This window comes from Eptatretus burgeri, chromosome 11, assembly GCF_056783735.1.
Source record: "Eptatretus burgeri isolate ZD-2024b chromosome 11, Ebu_testis_v1, whole genome shotgun sequence".
NCBI classification, from domain to species: domain Eukaryota; kingdom Metazoa; phylum Chordata; class Myxini; order Myxiniformes; family Myxinidae; genus Eptatretus; species Eptatretus burgeri.
Window position 1 is genome coordinate 85,772,849 of NC_140971.1, and position 24,841 is coordinate 85,797,689.

Genomic DNA, 24,841 nt, shown 5'->3' on the forward strand with positions numbered 1-24,841 from the left:
CGCGCCCGCCGGCGTGCGAACTGCCACCTTCCACTAATAGTAGCAGCTCGCCCACCGGACGGACAATTCAGTCGTGACCCTCCTGGAACTACCGCCAGGAACCAGTCACGGGTGGGGGTTTAACCTCACCACAGCCCAGTCCGCATTCTACCCGCGCGAAATAGGGTCATTCGCTAAATTATTACGCCGTTCCGTACTACAGTGATAACCGAGCGGTGTTATCGCCGACCTCGACCGATCTGATTTTCTTTACCGGGCATTCAAAACCCACTACTAATTATTCCACGATGCAAGATGGCACTTTCAAAAGGGAAATAGGACACGACAAACGGGATACATTTCACACAAGGACATTTATTATAAAGCACGTATTACACACACAACACAAGCAAGGCAGTAATGCAATGTACAGGCAAGAAATAGAAAACGTTACGACCGACTATAATGGGAATGTACATGCACTTAACAGGTTCTACTTACAGGGACATGGCGCCACAGTAGTCATACAAAACAAAAGAAATGGAAAGACCTCCTCACAGGCAAGGGGGCAGACGGGGTCCGGAGACCTTTATGGTCGTGGGCCGTGGATGACCGAAAAGACCCACGAGACCGTGCAGGTTACCAGCACCCTCGAGGTGTCTCGGTGGGCAGGTCGCGACATCTGCTCCCCACGGCAGCTAGCGTGGCCGCGCCTGACTCTGGGCCTTGCAACGATGGGCGGTAAGCTCTCTCCGGCACTCCTCGCCAGATACTTAGGTTCGCACCAGACAGCCGGCAGAGCTGCGCCTCCCGTCTGCGGCCCCGATGTGTCGCCCGGACTCGCCACCGGCCCTCGCCTTCGCCAACAGGTCGCTCAACAGGACCACCAGGAGACGGGAAGAAATCAGCGCCAAGACGAGAGGAAGGGAGAGGGAGCACGACCCGACGTCCACGAGAGAGAACTCGACCTCGACCACCAATAGAAGTGAGAGCCCGCGTGTGGTCCACCTTATATAGTGCGGGGCTCCACCCTTCGCTCCTCCCCGTTTTCGGCTCCGCTTCCCTTCGAGAAGCTTCCCAAAAAGGGGCGTTCCCTCACTCCGACCGCCTCATGCCGTGCATCCACCAATCGGCAGCGAGCTGCCCTGCCCCCTTCCCTTCACACCAAGCGCGGGGAAAATAGGCGGGAAAAACCCCACAGGCTCTGCAAGAGCTTTTGTTCTGCCAATCCTGTCCGCGTTCTCGGACGGTTCCCGACGCGGAAACCGTCGTAGCGTGGACCGTGGAAGATGGCGTTCGGAAGCGGAGGTAGTGGCGAAGATGTTGGTGGTTGTTGTGAGGGGAATTGTAGCGTAGTTGGCGTTGTGACGTACTTGGTGGTTGATGTTTGTGTGTAGGTTTGTTGCGTGCTTGGCGTTGCGGCGTACTTGGTGGCGGTTGTTGTTTGTGTGTAGGTTTGTTGCGTGCTTGGCGTTGCGGCGTACTTGGTGGCGGTTGTTGTTTGCGTGTTGGTTCAAAATAATGATAGGTAAAGAAAAACACCATCACAAAGGGTCACAGCCCAGTGAACACCAAAAATTCCCATTAAACAATGGTGGGGAAATCTAATTGAACACAGACTTACCGGGATAACTGATCTAAGGAACCTATATGGTGTATTGCGAATTTCCACAGCCGTAACAATATGTACGTTGAATCCCTTCTGTGTGAAATTTTCATCCCAATCGAAGACATCATACATGTCACGTGACCAACTATCTTACACAATATAGCTTTGTGACCCACATCATTAATATTCATGACCGAATCACCCAATCATATGCAATCTTCCATGTCACATGACCACTCAAGTCAGTAGCACATACACATAAATATTGTAAATCTGGGCTTGCCCTTTAACTCTGCACAGCAAAATTACTAAAACCACGGGGGACGGACATTTTGTCGTTTTCTCCTTGTTAATAATAATGTTTGGTTTTACATATATACATGATGGGATTTCTTCTGAAAAGGGGGGAGGGGAGGGCAACCGTCCAGATGCATTCATGATGTTACTCTTTACACAAATGCCCCACTGCCAACCCTCCCATTATTCTTTTTTCATGCACATACTAATATACAGTGTGTCTCGATAAGATGCGTGCAGACAATAATATTACAGAAAAAATAATTAAACAGCAGAGCGAGAGAGAGAGAGAGAGAGAGGGGGCGGGGGGGTGATTGTTGAGTGTTATTAATATGTAACAGATGGCATTAGTATGTGATGGATTGATTGTATATCATCGATCAATTGTTACCCATAAGGCAGTGCAGAATGATAACATCATCTTGTTTTTGATATATGAAGTCTGTATGCATTTTATTGAGGCGGTATATATATATATATATATATATATATATATATATATATATATATATATATATATATGTATGTATATATATATATATATGTATATATATATATATATGTATATATATATATATATATATATATATATATATATATATATATATATATATATATATATATATATATATATATATATATATATATATACCAGCTTAATATTGTGCTGACAATCATCTTGTACAATCGAGAATGCCTGGTCTCAAAGACGATAGCTGCTGCAGTCATTACCTCCAACACGGAAGGTGGACAGAGGTAATGCTTTCACACCTACCCGTCTGTTTGTCTGTCTGTGAGCAGGGTATCTCAAAAAGTTGTGGACGGATTTGGACGAAACTTGGTGGACAAGTTGGGTGTGTGACAAGGAAAAAAATTTTGATTTCGGTGAAGATTCAGATCCGGATCCCAATATGACAATTTTTAAAGTGATTATTCACAATAATCGAGAGATACGGTCAACAACTACATATAACATGATATTTCAAAAAGTTTTGTACAGATTATGACAAAACCTGATGGATGAGTTGTGTTGATGAGGACAAGATGATTAGATTTTGGGTGTGACAAGGACGAATGGTCCGGATCCGTATGCGGCGGAGGTATGCGCTCTACCGAGTGAAGTTCCAGTTTTTATGATGAAATTGTCCTATTACTCTTCCGAACCAGCAGAGATACCTCCGTTGCACCCATTGACGGCTAGACAACCATTGTACGAGCATTTATATTCAGATAGATAAATAAACCATTAATGGATATCTGTTTCACCCTTTATGGATCATTATTTTGGAGATTGTTTTCTGTTATTCTAATAGTCTGTCCAAAAGAAATGAAATACAAGGAATAAACACACTGTGAGACATTGAGGAGTAGAAATAAGCAATATAATTACTGGTAGATTGAGCAGGTGCAATATGTATTTCACCTTGGTAATGGCAATGCAGGATGTTTGCAGCAGCCTTTATGAGCTCACAGCCTGACTGCGGGGACTCGCATCGATCAGTGGAGCCTTGAACACCACGGGGGAGTGGATCCCTCAGGAGGCAATAGGCAATCTCCACTCACAATGGTGCTGTGGCAAATGACATTAGAGTATTGACAGCAGCAGTTTAATGTGCTGTTCATGGGAGGGCGACATTGTGGGTCTTCAACTGTTTTGAATTTCACTCCACAATTTCATGCCATTTATCATTCCTAATTGCACCGATTGTGTTGAGGCCATTTGCACAGTTTATTATCCATTTACTGACCAATCAAAGTTCTCTCCACCACTTTTCATATTTCAGATTCACTTTCCAACCCTGTGGTCTCTGTGGTTGGTGTTATCAAAGAATGATGAATCATTACGTTTAATATCATCAGCAGTGTCTGGGATTCCTGATGAAATGCTGTCCTTCTGCGTGTCACTTCCATGACTACCATGCGTCATCCTTTTAGCCTTTTCATGTTATATCAGGCTGGCAGGATGGGCTACAGGTTCACACACGAAGCTGTCCAGCCTGGGTTTGAATCTCGGCCCTGCTATAAACTGTCATCCTGGTGTTTTACCTGCAGGGTGATTCATCAATGTGTGTGCCATTCCTCGGATGGACGTTAAACTGAGCGTCCCATCTGCCAGCATTAATGGTTGATGGACGTTTAAAATCCCAGGGTGTTCTTCACGAAGACTAGGTGAGCTATTGCCTGCAATATTCCCAAATTCCAAATTCCTGTGTCAGAGTGGCGACCTGTCCAGGATTGTAACCCGAGCCATAGAAACTGCTTCAGCAGCACTGAAGCTCTGTGTATAAAGCATGGGACATAATGTGATGTTATACTGCGAGGAATTCCACCTTTACCGTGATCCTGATCCACATTTTCCTCCTCCTATTCCTAATCCACATGTTAAACCAGACTCGGTGATGTAATGCTTGGAAAATGCATCCTCTCTCAGTCTGGGAAGTGGTCGGTTCGAACTTGACCCTGACCGAGTCATACCAAAGACTTCAAAAATGGTACGTGCTGCTTCCTTGCCCGATGCTTGGTGTCTAAAATGATAGAGGACAGACAAACAACCAAAGGTTGGCAACTATTGATGGTTGATGAGCCTATAATGGCCTCCTCATTCTCCTCCTGCATTGAAATTCATTGGAAGGGAATTCATATCATTTATTTATTTAACATTCACTGATCTTGCTTGGTCTTCTGACAAATGTTCACTTGTTCATAATTTGCCTATTGTCAGGTTTTACCTCTCACCTCATGTTGTTTAGTTCTTCCAACGTGAGTCTCAGTTTTTGTCTCAACAACGATTGTGTCATGGAGATGGTAACCCTAATTCTTGCAAGTCTGGTTGTACTATCATTTCTAGCAAGTGCTGATAACATTTAGAGATTTGAAAGCCATGTTTAAATTAACACCTTGGTTATTCAAATTAAGGTTTGCTCAGCCTTGGGAGTTGGAACGAGCAACAGGCATCCGATCGATTGCTGTACATTCACTGTTCTACCATTGCCAGTGTCTGTCACTGGAGTCCAAGGTGATGTACTCTGCTGACAACACGGTGATGTGTACAGGCACATATTGCACATTGCTCTCTGAGAAGTGGATTTACAGCTTAGGTCAAATGGCTTTCATTTACCAAGGTGTTGCAGGGACCAGACACCCCCCATCCCTTCCCATGAACCAAACTCCTCTCCAACTCCTCCCCATCACCTTCATCATTTCTCAGCATCCTCACTATTCATTCGATTTCTACTTGCTGTTTTCATGCTGCATGGGTTTTTTTTATTTTTTTTTTAGTTTGCAGTTTGTAATTTGATCAATCACTAATGTGAGTGATGTTTCTTTTTTGAATAGCTATCAAATTATTGTGACTAACAAATATTCAGGCTTTCAAGAACAAATGAATTATTGTCTTCCATTAAGATGAAAATATTACCAACGGTACGCTACTACCACTGAACATCTGAACATCTAGAATCTACAAAAAAAACAACCAAGCAATGGAGAAGTTGATTAAAGCACAAGGTGAATATGATTTGAAGGCCTCCGAGGAGAACCACAATGGAGAGCAGGCCTGTGCCGATACAGCCTCGCCTTCCCAGCCGCACTGCGTCAGGGTGGGGTTGGCATGGAGCCAGCCTGTCCTGGGCGGTCTTGTGATCACTGACAGAAAAGATGGTGGAGGAAGTGCTTGGGGGTGGGGGAGGGAGATGGGGAGGTGAGGGGGAGGATGGAGGAGTTGGGGGTTGGGAGGGAGACGGAGGAGGGAGGGGTTGAGGGTTAAATCACAAACAATACCAACGTGTTTTATATGCAGGAGAAACTAGCCATAGACTACTAGCATGAGATGTAGACTGAATCATTTATAATGAGATTCTTTTCTGGAACAGCAGTGAAAGCAGCTTTCAATTTGATTGTTTAGCCTTCTACAATACACGGGGATAATTTTGAGATAGATTTTTTTGTTTTTCATTTGCTGTATATATTGTTTCCAGATATATATATATTTCAAAATAACACTGGTAATAATAGTAATAATAATAATGATAATTAATAATCGCAACAGTGATATTAACAACTCAAAAAGGCTCCTAACCTTAATAAAACACCTGTTAAGAGACTAATTATAGGGGGAAAAAAACAATTAGATAAAGATCTAATTAACCATATCCAATATCTGCATTGAACACTGGAAACTGATTTCAAGAAAAGACCTGGCCAGACCCATGGAAATGCAAATCAAAACGTTCATTTTCAAAACCAAGTTCAATTATGTTTGCAATTCCAAAATGACCATATACCCAACCAATTGTTAATTACCAGCATTACTGCAAATAATGAAAACCACGAAAACAGCAGAATGAATCAAATTGTTCATGACGCCAAAAGCAGCCAGATGGATGTCAGGACAATGTGCAGACAAGGCTGACACTACCATGCAATGGAACACGTCGATAAAGCACTCTAAACTGGAACCTCTGCATTCTATCATGCTCACAAAATGCATAAATTATTCAGCTGCCAAGATTTTCCTTTCTTAATAACAATATATATATATATATATATATATATATATATATATATATATATATATATATATATATATATATATATATATATATATACATCCCCAGGAAAAAAGTACGCAGCCACTTGAAATTATTTATAAGAAGGCGGTGGTTTCAGCATGTGTTGGACATTGAGAAGCTATGGAGTTATTTGCCTCATGTTGGTTACCTTTTTCCTGCTGTTCGGCGGCAACACTGCCTGACCCCACATCCCAATGTACACTTTAAAGCAGCCTTTGGTGGCCTCACAATGGCCTTCAAGGCCAACATGCGGGACCTTTAAACCATGCCCAGATTCTGAAATACCGACACCCAAAATTTGAGGCCTCTTAATGCTCCGGTTCTGCCATGAAAGAATAGGGCACGAATAAACAAACACTTGAAATTATTTATGATTTCAACGTTTTCAATGCACAACATGTCCTGGAACCCTGACATAGTGTTTTTTCTTCTTCCCATGCAGTACTAGGTGCCCCACCAAAGTTGTCACCCGATCAAGATTGGGTTATTTGGACTTTAGTAAACCATAAATAAAATTGATGTTTAAAGCTGTAACAAATATTAACCTTGGAGTGCACCATGGCAATAATGGACCAAATGACCTAATTTCCTTCTGTGAGGTCAGTTTCTTGATTTTCAGATGGAAAAAAAATAAACACACAAACATACAGATAATTGCCTTGCAGGGGTGGGGGTAGGTTGTGCCTGTGATCTGACCATGAGTACTTATAAGAGTTATCCGGTGTACTTCCCTTCTTGGACGTCTTAGTTGAGAAATCAGCTCACGTTTCTAAAACCACAATCTACCGCGTCTGCTTTTACCGGACAGTATATGAGGTGGGACTCTTACAGTTCCTGAAGATACAAGATCGGATTGATTGGTGTCTTGGTTAATCAAGCAAGAAAGATCTGCATGCTGAAATTGAGACCATCAAGACCATTCTTCTTGATAATGGGTATCCTGAACAGATCATCAATATATATATATATATATATATATATATATATATATATATATATATATATATATATATATATATATATATATATATATATATATATATATATATATATATATATATATATATATATATATACACACATATTATATATAGTTACAAATTCCTGAACCCACCAAAGAATCCTGTAATCAGACATGGTAAATGTCCGGTATACCTATGTCTACCCTGGAAAGGCAAAGTCTCTCAACGGTATGAAAACCACATCAAACAGACAGTGTCCCATTCTTACTATGCGGTTCAACCACGAGTGATTTTCACCACCCGTCGGTTGCTCCCGTCACTCCAAAAAGACGTTCTGCCCGCCTCTCATACAAGTAAGATTATTTACAAATTTCAGTGCCAGTGTGACGCTAGGTATGTGGGCCGCACATCTTTGATATTGAAGGATTGTATTGAACAACACGTCCCTTTGGGGATCAGACGGGGCCGGTCAACTGAACATAGACAACCAACTCAGGCTTGTAAAAGTACGACAACTCTTTCCTGTGCCTCTGCAATTGGTTACCATTTACTGAATAATCCTCAGTGTGCAGAGCCATATCATATTGGCTGGTTTAAAATCCCAAGTAGAGGACACAGTTTAGCTCACCTTTAGTTTAGCAATGGATGCCACATTCATCAGATCAACCAATCCCATTTGTTGAAGACAGAATTTGTCCGAACTTTATGTCTATTTTGACTGTATGACGACTGAACCACAGTCAACGTTGAGTCATCATGAAAACCACCCCAGCCCTAGCTCATTAGCATAATGTTTCCGCTGGTTACTGGTGATTCATCTCCGCCTATTCATTCTTCATGATGGTTCATTTCCTCCGGTTCATTTCCACCTACTCATTATTCATGATGCTCTGTGGTTCCACCAAACAGGTAATCCTGTCCTTTCTCTCAACCAATCAACGTTGAGGACATTACATTGGAACTTCATAAGTGAGAGTTTGGTACTTCTTATTCATCTGCTTGTGGTTTTATCTTGAGTAGTGCAAGTAAAAAAGCTTTGATAATGTCTATTTTATTGAAATGCAATGTTGACAAAGCAAGTATATGACAAAATGCACCGAGATATCCACAAGTGTTTATAAACTATTATTTTATTGATCATGGCCATCACGGTCTCAAAAGCAGTGATTACATACATTGGACACAAAGTGCATAAACACATTTTCAAAAACCTTCATACAACTTACAAACATTTGTGTATGCCTCCCAGGCTGCCACCTTCATGACTTTCTTTACCAATTCCACTTCCTTTTTCATATGCAGTTTAAGATTCCAGGACTTATGATTCAGAACTGTCGTTTCTTTGTGGGACGAAGTACCTCATTGACCAATGAGCTTAAAACAGTCATTTAAACAGCAACGTTTGTGCCAGAATAATACATTTGGGTTCAATCACACCTTTGAAAAGAAGGTGAGGTGCTCAATATGCGAGCATCCCATTGTGACATGGTGTGCATCTCATACATGGTGATTGGCATGAAACATTCCTCATTCCTTTCCATGGTTGGGATGTTGCCCAGCATCACAATGGATGAATTTCAGGAAAGGTTGACTTAATGGCAGTGTACACCTCGTACATGCTGATTGCTGTGGCCTACGTCTTGCGACCCCCATGCATTTGTTTTTACCGTACCAAAACATATTTTAACAACACATGCAATGTTCACTAAGCTACTTCACTAATAAACATTCAACCAAGGTTGTTATCCTTAACTTACTGTCATTATTACAGTGAGAGGTATGAGGGTATCATCAAAAGTGAGTTTGAATCGCCCATGGATGCTACAAAAATAGTTATTGAATTATTGAGTCGCTTAAATTAGAACTTCATGGACTCATCTTGTTGACTTTCTCATTGTTTGAAAAAGTAACATTAAAATATTATCGATGCTTTTTGGAGCATTTATTCGAAAATGAATCTTTCGTGATATGGCGTGTTCCTTCGGATAAATAAATGTGTGATAATATGATTTGGAATGGTATTTTATATAAATTGGCATTTATGAAAATGTTCCCGTTTATTCTCCTGTTACCCACCCTTTTCATTTCCTGCGTCTGTACCTGGTGTGGAGATGCACTTCCAGACATGGAATTAGCCATCCTCACCTTTATTTTTTCCTGCAAATGTGAAAAATGGATTACGTCCAAAGCATGGAACATCGGTTTAAAAAGCTTATCACTTTGGAGGTCCGAGATTTTCCAACATACAGTAATTCAGCTCCCTGTCACTTGGCCAAACTGGTGAGTGCTATGATGTTGATTTCAAGAAAATTAATTTGATGTCATAATTGTGCAATTTTTGTTACAAATACACATCTTTTCAACTTGATTGGTGCACACTCTCCCAATTAAGGTGATAGACCACCTGTCTGATATCAACATTCGCACCCTGTCTTGGCTTGGAAATAGTCCCGCTATGAACTGGATTGCAATCTGCTGGAGCGTTGTGGACAGAAAATTGTCCCAAACGATTGACAAGAACTATGATTGAGCTTCAATATCGGTATGGATCAAGGAGTACAGTCGACTACAACTGTAATCTCATCTTATCCATGTCTAGAAGGTGGCTATCTGGCACCGAGGTGAAAGGAAGTTCACAGATTGGTGCAGGGCTCACACCTGTTTCTGCAGCCTAAAGTCAGTTGGAAGATATTTTAAAATCGAAGATTTGTGAAAATCCTCTTGAAGTTACAGGAAACCATCCCAAAATTGAGATGATGCAATTATCTTTTATGCTCGCATGTAATAAACTTGCATTGACGTTGCAGTGTGCACTAAGGCATTGTGGTGTCGCAGATCCCATTGTTTCAATAATGTTTTGAAACTGTATTTTCAGCATTGTATTCTCTAATGAATTATGACATCATCATCTGTCATGATCAAAAGAGGATTTCAGCTCATAGTCCCATACACCTTCTTCAGTCCAGGAATTATTTTTCATTGCACCTCGCATACCTTTGCATCAACACAACCTTGTACTTTGTAATAAAGCATTAGCAAAATATTTTTTGTAATCCTACAAATGACATTTTAAAGCAGTATTTCATCAAGGAAGCTGGTAAGCAATTGTCATGCAATGACAGTCTAAAAAAAGGTTGGGGTTGGAGCCACAACTGATCCTCAAGGCCACGGTTGTTGTTTTTAAATCATAATAAGATGCTACTCTAACAAACACAGTCAGGAGACATTACAGAACAACCTATGAGCTCTCAGCACAACTCACTGATGTAAATATAGTAAAAGTAACTTCATTATGAATCACTGGACATTTTGACTTGTCTACGAGGAACCTCTCCTCTAGACGCCGCTCTTTCTTTTTCCTTTGATTCTTCTGCTGGCAGATGAGGGCTGGCATCATGCTCAGCATCAGCATCTCTGGAAACCAAGCTCGTCAGCTCACCTTCTTCCGATGCTGCATCGCCACCATTTTTTCCTGTGCTCAATCTTCTGTCGCTATTTTCTGCTTCAGGGCTGTTCAACGATTCTGGTGGCACCTGAGGCAAGATGTGGAGTTAATTTCAAGCGGCCTGCATCGATATAAAAGCACAACGAACAATTCTGCATTCGGCACGTGCTCACCATCTCCATCTGGTGACTCTTACTTATAATTACATGCAGCCAAGGATATGACTGATTTATGGCCACTTGTTTAAGTGAGGCCTAAAAATAGTTTGAGAATTAGAAAAATAAAAGGACAAAGGTAAAATATGAAGGAGGGATTAATTATTCCGTTTAACAGCGAAAGCATTGCAAAAAGTCAAATCAGAATCACAGTAAAACACTTTGGAATGTTTTCATCAATGGCTCCAAAACAATGGGAAAATGAACTTTACTTCATGTGGTGGGCTGACGGGATGGCCTAGACCCTAGAGGAACGCACACTCACCTCTAACCTGTCCAGCCTTGGTTTGCATCCCGATCCAGCTATAAACTGTCATCCTGGTGTTTCACAGGCAAGGTGATTCGTAAATGTGTGCGCCGTCACTCGGATGGATGTTAAATGGGAATCCCGTATACTGGCGTTCATTGGTGGATGTGAAAGATTCCACGAGTAGGTGCGCCAACCCTGAACAAATTCCAAATTCCTGCCCTAACCAGCAGAGGGCATCAGTGACGCAGCCACACCCTCAGCCAATGAAGCGACTCTGCAGCCTTGTGTTGCACACATCTAAGAAGACTTCACGTGTTTGTTTGTTTTTTCAATGAAGGATTGTTTCATTTTTAGGAAATCAAAAGTGGCTGTTTTTGCTTCTGAGTTGAGAAGTTTTAATTTGTTGTTTTTAAAAAATATATTTATTTTAAAAATCATTCTAAATTGAAAAAAAAAATGTTTGTTGCTTGGTCTTTCAGTGAAGCTTAGGTAAAACAGAAAGTACTTGTTTTCTTTAACAGGACACTGTACCACCATGGTAGGTTGGGAATTTCATTAAAAATGGATACTTTACAGAAGATTCCCCCCCCCCCAACAAAAATGAACACACAAAGAAAGCATATTTTCATTTCAAATTAATTGTGCTTTCAAGTAATTTCTAATTTTTTCCAAATAAAATTTCAAAAACAGATGTGCAGTGCAATAAAACCTGATTTCATGCATTTTTACATGTTTTTCAAATTCCTGAAGTTTTACTTTGGACACAGGTGTTACCTACCTTAATGATGCCAGCTTGATCATTGGAACCCCCCCCCCCCACCCCCCAAAGCCACTGCCCATCACCTGTAGGGGTTAACTAATATGCAAAAATAGCAAACAATAATTTCCATTTTTAATCTCCCAAACGAGGAAGGAGGTGGTAGTGAAAGAGGATGGAGACAGGGAGATCAAAGAAAGTTACATTGTTCAATCATCATTGTTGATGATTGAAATGTGTAAGTTGATTGTAAAGGGATATAGGGATGTAAAAGGGAAACCCGAACACAATTTTTTTTCCCTCTGAAAACCAATGCGAATCATTAATCACGGTCTGATTTGTTAAGAAAAAATGTTTTGAATTTTTTTTTGTCAAACACAAATTGTCGAAAAAAAGCCCGAGAGTATAGATTTTCGATTTCGCCAGTGACGTCACATATTGAACCCACCTTGATCCAAACGGCGGTTTACATCGAGAAACGGTGCATGTCGAGCTCGGAATCCGAAACTCATTCCACCGTTATTATCAACTCTGAACGTTCTCAGAATATTGAAACTGATCAGTGAGATTTTGAAGAAACTATTGCAAACAAAACTAGTGATGGAAATGCTTTTGGGGGAATTATGAAGCCGTATTGTTTCAAGCATTGTGCAAGTGATTCAGACAAAGAAGGCGGAAGTGAAGATGGTGGTGTTAAAAATATCAAAACATCGGTCGCATGTGAACTTCAGCTCGGTAGGTTTTGCTTTTTGTTCAATTGTCAGTTTATAAGGGAGAGATTTTGTATTAATGGATAAATCGGTAAATATATATATATATATATATATATATATATATATATATATATATATATATATATATATATATATATATATATATATAATATTGATGCCATGGACAAAATGGGTGACAAATGCTTTGTCCCACCATTGTAGGCTAACCAGGTGTCTTGTATGTTAAGGGATTGTCCCGTTTCATACTTTCCAGGGACTCAATTTGTGTCTGTGCCGTGTCCCACCGTCATGTCCGTGAAGTGTTGATATATATCCCCAGTGGAAGGGGGAGTGGGAGAGTGGTACTACGGTGGAGAGGGGGTGTGGGCTGGTGGTCTGGATTGTGGGGGGATAGTTGACGGGGGGACCCTGAAAGTTTTCGCATCCTAGGTCAAATTTTCTCGGAGGAGTAGATGATGATACACGCATACTTTCTCTCCACTATCAATTGATGGTGGTTCATTTGCTTTCTAGAAATTTGTGTTGATAATTGATAATTATTTTCAGGTGCTCTTGTGATAACTGCTGGGCAATGGCAACAAGTGTTTGATTCACCACTCAAATCGTCCGTGTACATGGGCTGGTATCTCGGTAGAGATGGTGTTACAGTTTTGAGTGACGCTGTTTCTTCTGGGAAACAGCAGGATGGGGGAGAATACACACACACACACACACACACACACACACACACACACACACACACACACACACACACACACACACACACACACACACACACACACACACACACTGGCCCATTGCAGCTAATACCTACAAACTTACTCCCTTTAATCTATCTACTCTGCATCCCTTCTCCCATTTCCCTCAAACCTCTTCTCCCATTCCTCTCTACCCCTTCACACATTTCCCTCAAAGCCTTCATCCACTCCCACTTGTTCTCCTTTTCCCCCACCTTCCTTACACCTTCATATACTTCCACTCAACCCAATCACTCACCTCCCTCAATCCCTTCATCCACACCCACTTATATCCCTTGTCAGTTGTCTCACTACCTTTACTAACCTTTCACCCCTTAGCACAAGCAGCAGTTTTAAGCTGATTCAGGTCAGCAGTGCAGGAGTACATATAAGACACAAGTCAAACAAACAAACACCTCAAATGATCTTGATAATTTCCAATGTCTATGGTTTTCAGCAGAGAAACAACATTTTATTACATGACTACGACCACCAGGAATTGCATGACATGATACACTCACACTATTCAGCCTTGAAAACTCTGGCTAATTATATACAAAAACCTTAACTTATTATGCAAATAACTCATGCCTTTAATTTGGTGGTGTATTGGCCAGATTCCTGCCTCGATCGCCCCCCCCCCCACAACCCCCCCCGACTTACGTACATGAAGCAAAATATGCATACTGCTTATGGACATATACAGTATAATAAATTGTAGTTATACAACTTCAATAATCCAAATTGTGAAGATGAGACTTCCAAAGACATGTTAGGCTTACCATAAAACCAACATGGTGGACGCATGATTTTCTTGCTGTCAATTGTGGGTGGAGTCAAGCCAGCTCTCCAGCCAATGGGTTTTAAAGCTTCATTCGCATGCAACTTCATTACATTTTTAATATATAGTGTATGTATGTATATATATATATATATATATATATATATATATATATATATATATATATATATATCTTGTTACGGATTCACCACGAGGAGGACTCCTCAGACTCTTCCCAATCTCCGGCCCTGTAGGCGTGGTACCATGGCTATGTCTGTAGCTCATCGGGTTGCCAAGCAACTATGGATGCCGATTTATACCGTCAAACTTGGCAGGGTCCCCGCTCTAAAACACGTTACCTTTTCCGGTTGTTTGGCAATGACAATTGGGGTACGTACCCTCAGTGCGCACCCATCTATTTATTAGGTACGGCAGAGTGGAATCGTGAGTATGCACTGGCTAATTGCGGAGCCAATCGATGGAGCAGAACGTCCCATCGATCTAGTCTTACACACCGAATAGAGCCAATTAAGAGAATGACATGAAACTGGTTGGATGGAAACAAACTGTTTACCCAAATGAGCAAACACATATTTACAAGCACAATGATCAGTCACGAAAGGCACATATTCACAGGCACAGCAAACAATCAAGAAAAGGCACAAAATAACAGATTCTAACCATTAGCACTTACTTCTCTTCTACAATCTTACCTAAATCAGCTACACACAGGACATGGCATAAGCAGAATCATACCAAGGAAATGTAGATAGGAAGAAAAGAAGATAGAGGGAGAGCAAGGCGTTGGTTCGGCGGTTGACTCACCGCGGCACACATCAATGGATGTGTGCCAAACCAAAGAGGAAACAAATGAGGAATAAGGAGGGATAAGGAAAGCAGAAGAGTGGAGATGCAAGTGAGACAACGTTGGCGATGTATGCTCAGAGGAAAATGTGAAGTGCGTATACAAAGTCTCACTCAGAAGGGTCAACACCTCCAGGCACCTATCCCTCTCCACATCGCTTCTTCAGTCCACAACGTGCCCACTCTCTCTACACTGCCCTGAGCTTTGCTTTCAGCAATTTCCATTCAGTATTTCTCACAGCATTTCATTCTGGTTTCCCATCCGATGAGCCATGATCAGTAGTTTGAGTTTAACTTTCAACATCAGTTTCGATTTGTCATTGCAACTTGTGATGTGACGTGAATGGTGCACAAAAAAGGTCATCAAAACGATTTTCAGGGGAATTATTTTTCAATTTTCTAAGGGGTCTAAAGTGGCTTAAGGGTCTCAAAAAGACAAAAAGGTAGAAAAATCTGATAGGTTGAAGGGATCGAAGTGGCATCAAGGGTCTCAGGTGTCTAAAGTGTTTTAATGGTCTTAACGGTAATAAAGGGGTCGAAGGGGTTTAAAATGTCTTATGAGGGTTGAATGGGTCAAGGATTTACAAGGAATTAAGGCACAGGAGGAGGTCATTCGGCCCATCATGCCTGCACCACACCAATACCATATTTAATCAATCCGTTGATACCCCTTCCCTTCATGTGCAGCCTGGTGCTCATTTTGCCGACCTGAGAAGGATGACAGGCTGAGTCAACCCCCTGGTGTTAATTCAGTGGTAAATGGTGCTTGAACTCAGGACCCTAGGATCCCAAGCCACTACCCTAACCGTGAAGCCAACACCAGGACTAAAAGGGTCAAAGGTTCTTAAAAGGGCCTCAGGGTCTAACAGTCTAAAGGAAAAAGAGCAAAAGGGGTCGAAAGTATCCAAAGGGTCTTAAATTGTCCAAATGGTCTTAAAATATCTATAGGTCTGAAAAGTGTTGAAAGGGCTGAATAAAGTTTGTATGTCTCAAAAGCATCGAAGTGGGTGTGAAGGAGTCTAAAGGATGTCAAGGTCGAAGGGGTCTCAATGGCATTATAGGGTCTAAAGGGTGTCAAGGAGTGACAATGGGCCAAATGACCTCCTCATGACTGTTAAAAAACTCCCTATTTAGGTGCATTGTGGGTAAAAATATGATTGTATAAAGTTTTGTTGGGATTAACATTGGGAGCTCAAAGCAGTAAGGTCACAAACAAACAAACAGAAAAACAACTTACCTTATTGTGAGGTTGTTGCTGGAGGTTTACAAGTTGGCATGTGGTGGTTTGGAGATGGCGGCACGTGGGTTGCACGGCAATCATTGTATAAATGGATCTACCCAAGTTTATGATGGTACAACTGCCTCACGTGTGCCACATGTCGTAATGATTCCAAATCTCGTTTTGTAAATATTTGTGTATGTGCATTAAATGTGGTTATTTTGAAGAAATTGTATTCATCCATTTGTCATGGGGTTCGCGGATTAAACCTCTGTGCATCCGTTCCATTGCCAGTACTCCAACATCCGCCATTACCCTCTGGCATTCCCTTCGAGCACATGTTAAAATCTCCGTTGATCAATGTGTCCGCCTCCTCTTAATAAGGAACTGCTTGGCCGTCCGGGGGCTGTCAGTGTCAACTGCCTGTCTCCGACAAGTTTGGGTCGGGGGGGTAACTTTAGCCGGTCACCCCCACGACATCATATATATATATATATATATATATATATATATATATATATATATATATATATATATATATATATATATATATATATATATATATATATATATATATATATATACAGTACCAGTCAAAAGTTTGGATGCACCTACTCATTCAAGGGTTTTTCTTTATTTTTTTTACTATTTTCTGCATTGTAGAATCATAGTGAAGACATCAAAACTATGAAATAACATATGTGGAATTATGTAGGAACCAAAAAAGTGTTAAACAAATCAAAATATATTCTATATTTTAGCATCTTCAAATTAGCCACCCTTTGCCTTTATGACAGCTTTGCACACTCTTGGCATTCTCTCAACCAGCTTCATGAGGTCGTCATCTGGAATGCTTTTCCAACAGTCTTGAAGGAGTTCCCACATATGCTGAGCACTTGTTGGCTGCCTTTCCTTCATTCTACAGTACAACTCATTCCAAACCATCTCAATTGGGTTTAGGTCGGGTGATTGTGGAGTCCAGGTCATCTGATGCAGCACTCCATCACTCTCCTTCTTGGTCGAATAGCCCTGACACAGCCTGGAGGTGTGTTTTGGGTCATTGTCTCCAATAAACCCAATTAAGATGGTTTGGGAAGAGTTGGACCACATTCATAAATTAACAAAACATGATTATAATCTTCACAACTGTGAATATACACTTACCAACCAGCTAATTGGAGTGTTGTTTACAATGTGTTCTAAAACTCCATCAACAGCTCCACGAGCTGACAGAGCCAGACTTTGAGGCCGGGAAGGTCGGTCAGAAGGCTTGGACCATACATTTGGGCCCAGTTGGGAGACTTGACAAGCAGCCTTGGCCAAAAGTCCCATCACCAGGCTGCCAGGAACAGTGGGGACAACCAATTACTTGAAGGAAGGGGAGGGAAAGAAACAGAGATAACATATGTTTGTGCCATATTGCTTAATTCATGGTCAAAAACAACTAACCTCTCCCTTTTTCCAGACTGTTACAGAAGAAACTTGGAACTAGATAGTAGTATGCATAGAATGCTTAACCTGTGCAAGCAATCTTGAGAAGGACTTTGTGTGAGCAGGAGGGTAAGTGGGTGGGGGGAGGAAACGAGCCAGACTGAGTAACTCTCCTGGGGCCTGGACCTAATAGGGGCCATAATTATTCTTTCAATCTTTTGCTTCTAATAATGATTGTGATGATAAAACACCGGGGGCAACTTTTTTTGGATACCAAGTCGAGGCTCGTGTAAGAGCTAAAACACAGAAACATATAACAAGGCAGGAGACAAGAGGGGTGGGAGAGGGAAGCACAAAATAGTGGGGAACAAGGACATTAGGAGATCTGTAAAAGGGAGAGGGATGGGGCAGGCTACACGAGGTAAACAAGATGGTACTCCAGGGACTTTCAGGAAGGAAAACAGGGGATTTGAAGGAGGTGGGTTTGGGGTGGATTAACGGGGATAGAAAATATCAAGATTTTTTGATGGGGGAAGATAAGAGATTGTGGTGAACAGCTGTTTTGAAGAGCTGGAGGGAAGAGTGGGATGAAGAGAGTGTGGGAGTTTGTTTCAGAGGCAGGAAAAAAGAGGAATGAAACAGTGAAGGTGAGCAGTAATTCTTGATTTTGGTAGTTTTACCAGAAAGAGGTTGCTGGCGGACCTTGAGCACTCTAAGGAAATATAAGGAGGAGGGGGGGGCTCTTCTGACTATCACAGACAGAGAGGGGGGTGGGCAAGGCTGGAGAGGAGATGATAGAAGACAGAAAGACCACCGACTTGCCTCTGGTGAGAGAGTGAGAGACCCAAAGACTCGACTTCATCATGGGAGATACCAATTATCCCAAAAGCTTTGGTTTCCACAGCGTGAAGATGAGCTCGGTGTGAGGCAGGAGTACCAGCCCAGAGTAGGGATCAGCACTCCATCAGACTGCAGATGAAAGCTTTGTAAATGGTTATAAGCTCAGTGGTGACAAGGAAGGACTTTGCATGATGTAGGACGCCCAGTCGGAAACTGGCTTTGGAGGCCAGCCTGGAGATATGGCTTTCCCAGGAAAGATCGTGGCAGATAGTGAGACCCAGAAGCTTGAATGAAAGGGCTTCAAGGGGATTGTTCAGAAAGCAGATGGGGAGGGTGGGGGGGGGGGAGGGTTCCAGGTGGTCTTTTCGGAAAGACATGGTGAGGGTGGGAGATTGACAAGATCGAAAGACATATTCCAAATGATTGACCAGCTTATGATTTTATATAGATCTGCAGAGAGTGAAAAGGCTGCTGCCTGCAGATCAGAGGGATGAGAGATGGTATGGTAGAGTGTGGAGTCATCAGGAAATAGATAAAGAGGATTTTCCAGGGAATCTGAGAGATCATTGATGAAAACCAGAAAAAGCACAGGGCCAAGAACACTGCCTTGAGGAACTCCAGCCTGGACAGGATGAGGGGATGAGAGAACTCCATTTAGGGCCACACGTTGGCTGCAACAGGAGAGGAAGTCTGCAAGCCAGGAGTGGAGATGGCCTTGGATATCATAAGAAGAGAGTTTGGTGAGCAGTGCGGGATGCCAGACCATATCGAAAGCTCACGATATGTCAAGGGGAGATGGCTCTGATCTCATGTCTGGCATTTAGGACCTCCATCCATTGTTGGGAAAGCAATAGTTGCATATCCAGGGTAGAGTGACCTGGTCTGAATCCAAATTGATGATCTGGAAATCAAGCCATTGGAGAAGAGGAAGGATTTGATGTTGGAAGCGATGATGGATTCCATAATCTTGCTGATGATTGGGAGAAGGCTGATTGGTCTGTAGTTGCAGGGATCCGTTTTTGCATCGTTTTTATGCAGGGCAGTGATGTTTGCTAATTTCCAAACAGATGGCAGATGACCTTGGGCAAATAAGAGGGTAAATAGAACAGACAGAGGATGAGCAAGAGCAGAGGAGCAGGTTTTTAGGACACGTTGGCTGATGTCATCTGGACTGATTGCAGAATCTGAGTCAAGGTTTGACAGAAAGCTCTTCACCTTGTCAGGAGAAAAATACACAGAGTCAAGGAACAGCTGAGTGTGACTGGGTAAGTTAGGTTTAGAAAGCGATGGGTTTGGGAAACAAGATTTTGAAGCAAACATGGAGTTTAGGCATTCAGCCTTTTCACGTGCCGCGTCAGCTGTGCAGCCATTTGAGGTAAGGGAGGGGATGGAGGGGGAACATACACCAGAAACAGATTAACTCGATGCTACCAGGATTTGGAGGAGGGAGACAGGTTTTAGAGTTCAGACTTGAGTTGGAAAGCTGTTGTTTCCTGGCTCTTCTTAAGTAGACCCACACTTGTTCTGAGCTTTGTGGAAGGAACTGAGATTGTCTTCAGTAGGATTAGGCTTCCACAATGCGAAGGCAATTGTTTCAGGACAACTGCCTCGCCACAAGCTTAAGTGGCCATGAGCAGGAGGAAGGGTAGGACAACTGAAGACGAGAGGGGATAAATCTGTGCATGAGGGAGAGCAAATTTCTTTGAAAGAAATCCCAGGATGAGTTGATGTTGGAGAACGTAGAAATGGGAGACCAGTTTAGATGTTTGATGGCTACTTGAAGACCCTGCCAGTCAACCTGAGTGAAATGCCAGACTCTACGGAGCTGAGATGGTTCTCTAATAACAGTCAGAGAGATTACTGCTCTAACAATCATATGGTCAGATGAACCGATTGGAGCAGAACTACAACAGCAGCCATTTTCTGGGAAATTGGTCAAAATCAAATCCAGAAGAGATGGAGTACCATTGGCTGTGATGCGGTTTGGGAAGAGGACAGATTGTGTCAGTCCCATTGAGTCACAGAAGTCTTTTGCTGAAGTGCCATGGTTCTTCCAGGACATCCCCACTGGTTAAACTTTCAAAATCCAGCCTGATTACACACCTCAACTTTTTAATTCCTCACTTTTCACATCTATGGGACCACTTTCCAGATGCTGTTCTGTCTCACTCTTCCCTCCAGAGCTTCAAGGAAGCAGTGCATCTTTAATCTTGCACCACCACCCTGTGTCATCCCCCATCCTGACCCACTATCTGTATTACTCTTATTAACCCTTCCTAACCCAACCCTCTTACTTCCTGATTTCAGTGTTGTTTTTTTTTTATCCCCCGCCATGTGGCGGAAGGGGGATATTGTTGTCACCTGGGTCGTCCGTCCGTCCATCCGTCCGGCTGGCTGGGCTTCAACATTTATAGCTGTGAGTGCGATAACTCATAAACTGTTCGCCATATTGTTTTGAAATTTGGGTCACACATGTACCACCTGAAAAGGAAGAACCCTATTTATTTTGGGCGTGGCCGGATCCAAGATGGCCGACTGGGGCGGCCACCTTGAAAAATTTTTTTTGTAATAAATGGAAAACCGCTTATCTGATTTCAATTATTTTCAATGGTGGGGGATTCCCCATCTCTGATGGTATATTTTAATCTCTCTCTCTCTCTCTCTCTCTCTCTCTCTCTCTCTCTCTCTCTCTCTCTCTCTCTCTCTCTCTCTCTCTCTCTCTCTCTCTCTCTCTCTCTTTCTCTTTTCCCTTGTCAGTTGTATCAAATTGTTGCCCCACACCCCCATTGTAAATTTAACCATTCTCTTCTATGAGCCTCGCTCTTGTTGAAAAAAAAACAAACTTCATTCAATATTCTGTGGCCTATAAGAAGTTGAATAATGTTGAAAAGTTGACAAATTGTTTCAGATCTGCAAATTTATGAAAGGCCATGGTTGCTTGTGAAAGAAATGGTGGCAGTTTACTGCACCATAGGGGGGGATCGTTGAAGCAGGTGCTGGGTAACCAATTAGTGTTCATGCTGAGAGATGTATATTGAGGATGGTACTTCATACACAAGAAGAGAAGGTGAGAGTTAAGAGTAATGTGAAGCCAAAATGAAACTAAGGGTTATGAGATTATTATTTTTTTTAATGTGGTTATGGGTTATGGTACATTATGACTTGATCCTAGTTTGGCCTGTTGGTGTTCCTATATGAACCCACCATGGCTTATGATGCAGCGAACCCAGGTTCAAATTGTGTATATCACCCGTGTTTGTCCCATTGTCAACTCACGTTCTTTTAATTTTCATGCAAGGACACTGATATCTACAGCTGTGTGTGCTCCGCACAGCTGCATGTGATATCTGAAACAAGCTCCTCCATGAGCCTAGATAACTGCAAAAGAAAATCCAAGAAAGGGCAAAACACCATAATTGTGGGGCTGCAAAGAGCCAAAAAGGGAAAATATACATATTAGGAATGTCTGGAAATGGAAGGGGCAAAATCTGCATCTTTAATCATGTTCAGGGATAGAAGGATGTATCAGTGAGGAATGGAAGAGAATGAAAGAAGGAATGAAAATGCGTCCTCAGTTAATATTTTTTGGAGCAATAAAAATAAGCATTGATGCAGAAATAAAGTAGATTTAATAAAACACTTAATTACATTTATTTGTAATTTATTTGTGATATAAGAAGGTCCAAGTGGTCTATAGCTCTAAATGGTCAAGAGTCTAAGCTGCCTAATCTGTCTGAAGGGTGTAAGGGGTCTAAAGGGACTTAAGGGGTGTTAAATAAAGGGTCTTGGGGTCTCTATATAAAAGGTCTGAAGGGTGAAGGGATTTAAAGTGTTGAAAGGGTCTTAAAGGTAAAAGGGGTCTTAAAGGGTCTCAGGGGTCTTTGAGGTTCTGAGGGGTCTTCTGGGTATTTTGGGTCCTCTGGGTCTTTTGGTTCCTTGGGGTTTTTTTGGTCATTTGGGTCTTTTGGGTTCTCAAGATCTTTTGGGTTCTCTGTGTCTGACTCGTCTTTTGGGTCCTCTGGGTCTTTTGTATCTTTTGGGTCCTCCAGGTCTTATGGATCTTTTGAGTCCTCAGGGTCTTTTGGTTCTTCAGGGCCTTTTGGGTCTTCGGGTTCTCTTCGGGTCTTCTTTTGGGATTTACGTCACAGATTTGCTGCATTGTCATGATTTACATCAATCATCATACAAACATCTACTTTGAACAAATTTATTCGTAATATTGGTGATATATTTATTTGAAATTGATTTGTAATATAAAAAGGTCCAAGTGGTCTAAATGATCAAGGGTCTAAGCTGTCTAATCTGTCTGAAGTGTGTGAAGGGTGCAAGCGGTCTTTTGGGTCCTCGGTGACTTTTGAATCTTCAAGTTATTTTGGTCTTTTGGATCCTCGGAGACCTTTGGGTCATCTGGATCTGAAGCATCTTCAAGCGTCTTCAACGTTCGAAGGGGTCTAAGCAGTGTAAAGCATTGAAAGGTACATTCCAATAGTACATAATTAATAGACTATTTGTATGAAGCCAGGGTGCAACTTTCAAATAGTACATAATTAATAGACATATCGTCACACGGCTTCACCGTGAAAGGTACACTCCAATAGTAATTAATTAATAGACGTACGTGCATTCTGCAACCGACGTTCAAACAGAACATATTTAAGACACTAAACGACCAGTGAACCCGTTGGGTTCCTGTTGTGACAGCGGTTGATGAAAAAAAAACACACACACAAAATTTTAATATTATTTCGTGGTCAAACTTTAACATGAAGAAAATTTGAGCATTTAACTCAGGAGTCATCATTCAACCAACTGGTTTCTCGAGGTATATCAACACATTCTCCATGGTTTTTCTTTACGCATTATGGATCGTCATACCAAAACTTGACTGAATCGGAAATTAATTTTTAAAATAATTTTTTCGTTGCCCGATTTTAACGAAACTTGACACTGCATACCGCAGGCGAATGGTGAGTAAGGTGGCCCTAAATTTTTTGCGCTATCGTGTAATATGTAGATATAGTCACACGGCTTAATTGTGAAAGGTCTATTTCAATTGTACGTAATTAATAGACGTACGTGTGTGAAGTCAGGGTGCAACTGATGTTCAAACAGTACTTAATTAATAGACATATAGTCACACGGCTTGACTGTGAAAGGTACATTCCAATAGTACGTAATTTACAGACTATGTTTAGTCTGCAAGCAAAGTTCAAACAGTATATGATTCATAGGCATATAGTCAGACGGCTTCATGGACGGTGCTTTTCATATATATATATATATATATATATATATATATATATATATATATATATATATATATATATATATATATATGTATATATATGTATATATATATATATATATATATATATATATATATATATATATATATATATGTATATATATATATATGTATATATATATATATGTATATATATATATATGTATATGTATATATATATATATATATATATGTATATGTATATATATATATGTATATATATATATATATGTATATATATATATATATATATATATATATATATATATATATATATATATATATATATATATATATATTGTTGCGAATTCGCGCCCGCCGTCGTGCGAACGGCCGCGTCACTCGAATCGCGACCGCGTCGCCCACCGGAACGGACAATTCAGTCATGACCCTCCGGGAACTATCGCCCGGAGCCAGTCACGGGTGGGCCTTTCGACCTCACCACAATCGTGCTAATCGGCCACCCGCGTAGGATAGGGTTGTTCGCCAAACTCGACCTACCTAAGTACCCACGCGGATGGTAAACCGGGCGATCGTACCTCGCCGCAGGTCGACTCCGGACACGGACCGCTTAAGCGGTCCGCTCCGTGCTACAGTGATAACCGAGCGGTGTTATCGTCGGCCTCGACGGCTCCGATTAATTACCGGGCGTATTAAGCCCACTACGAACCCTTTACGTGAAGCAGGATGGAGGGTCAATAAAGAAAAGACGAAGCGAAACGGGAAAACAGTTCACACAAAGCACATTTATTACGCGACACATGGAAAGCACACATATACAGCCAAACAGTCAAAATGCACATATAGCAATCAAAACAAAAGCAACGACGACGCAGAGTTACTACCGACTACGCGCACACACGGCA

The 24,841-nt window shown here is 41.5% G+C and overlaps 1 protein-coding gene across 2 annotated transcripts in view; it reads right to left on the reverse strand.

Annotated features, from left to right (window-relative positions):
- Window positions 1-8,530: 8,530 nt before the first annotated feature.
- LOC147017526 (uncharacterized) overlaps window positions 8,531-24,841 on the reverse strand; it is a 29,100-nt gene continuing 12,789 nt past the window's right edge. For both annotated transcript variants that reach the window (XM_085847242.1, XM_085847243.1), the window contains 2 exons: window positions 17,585-17,759; window positions 8,531-10,951 (listed from right to left, as the gene is read on the reverse strand). In XM_085847242.1, the coding sequence (XP_085703368.1) occupies window positions 10,709-10,951; window positions 17,585-17,759 (418 nt within the window). In that variant the 3' untranslated portion in view covers window positions 8,531-10,708. The remainder of the gene's footprint in view (window positions 10,952-17,584; window positions 17,760-24,841) is intronic.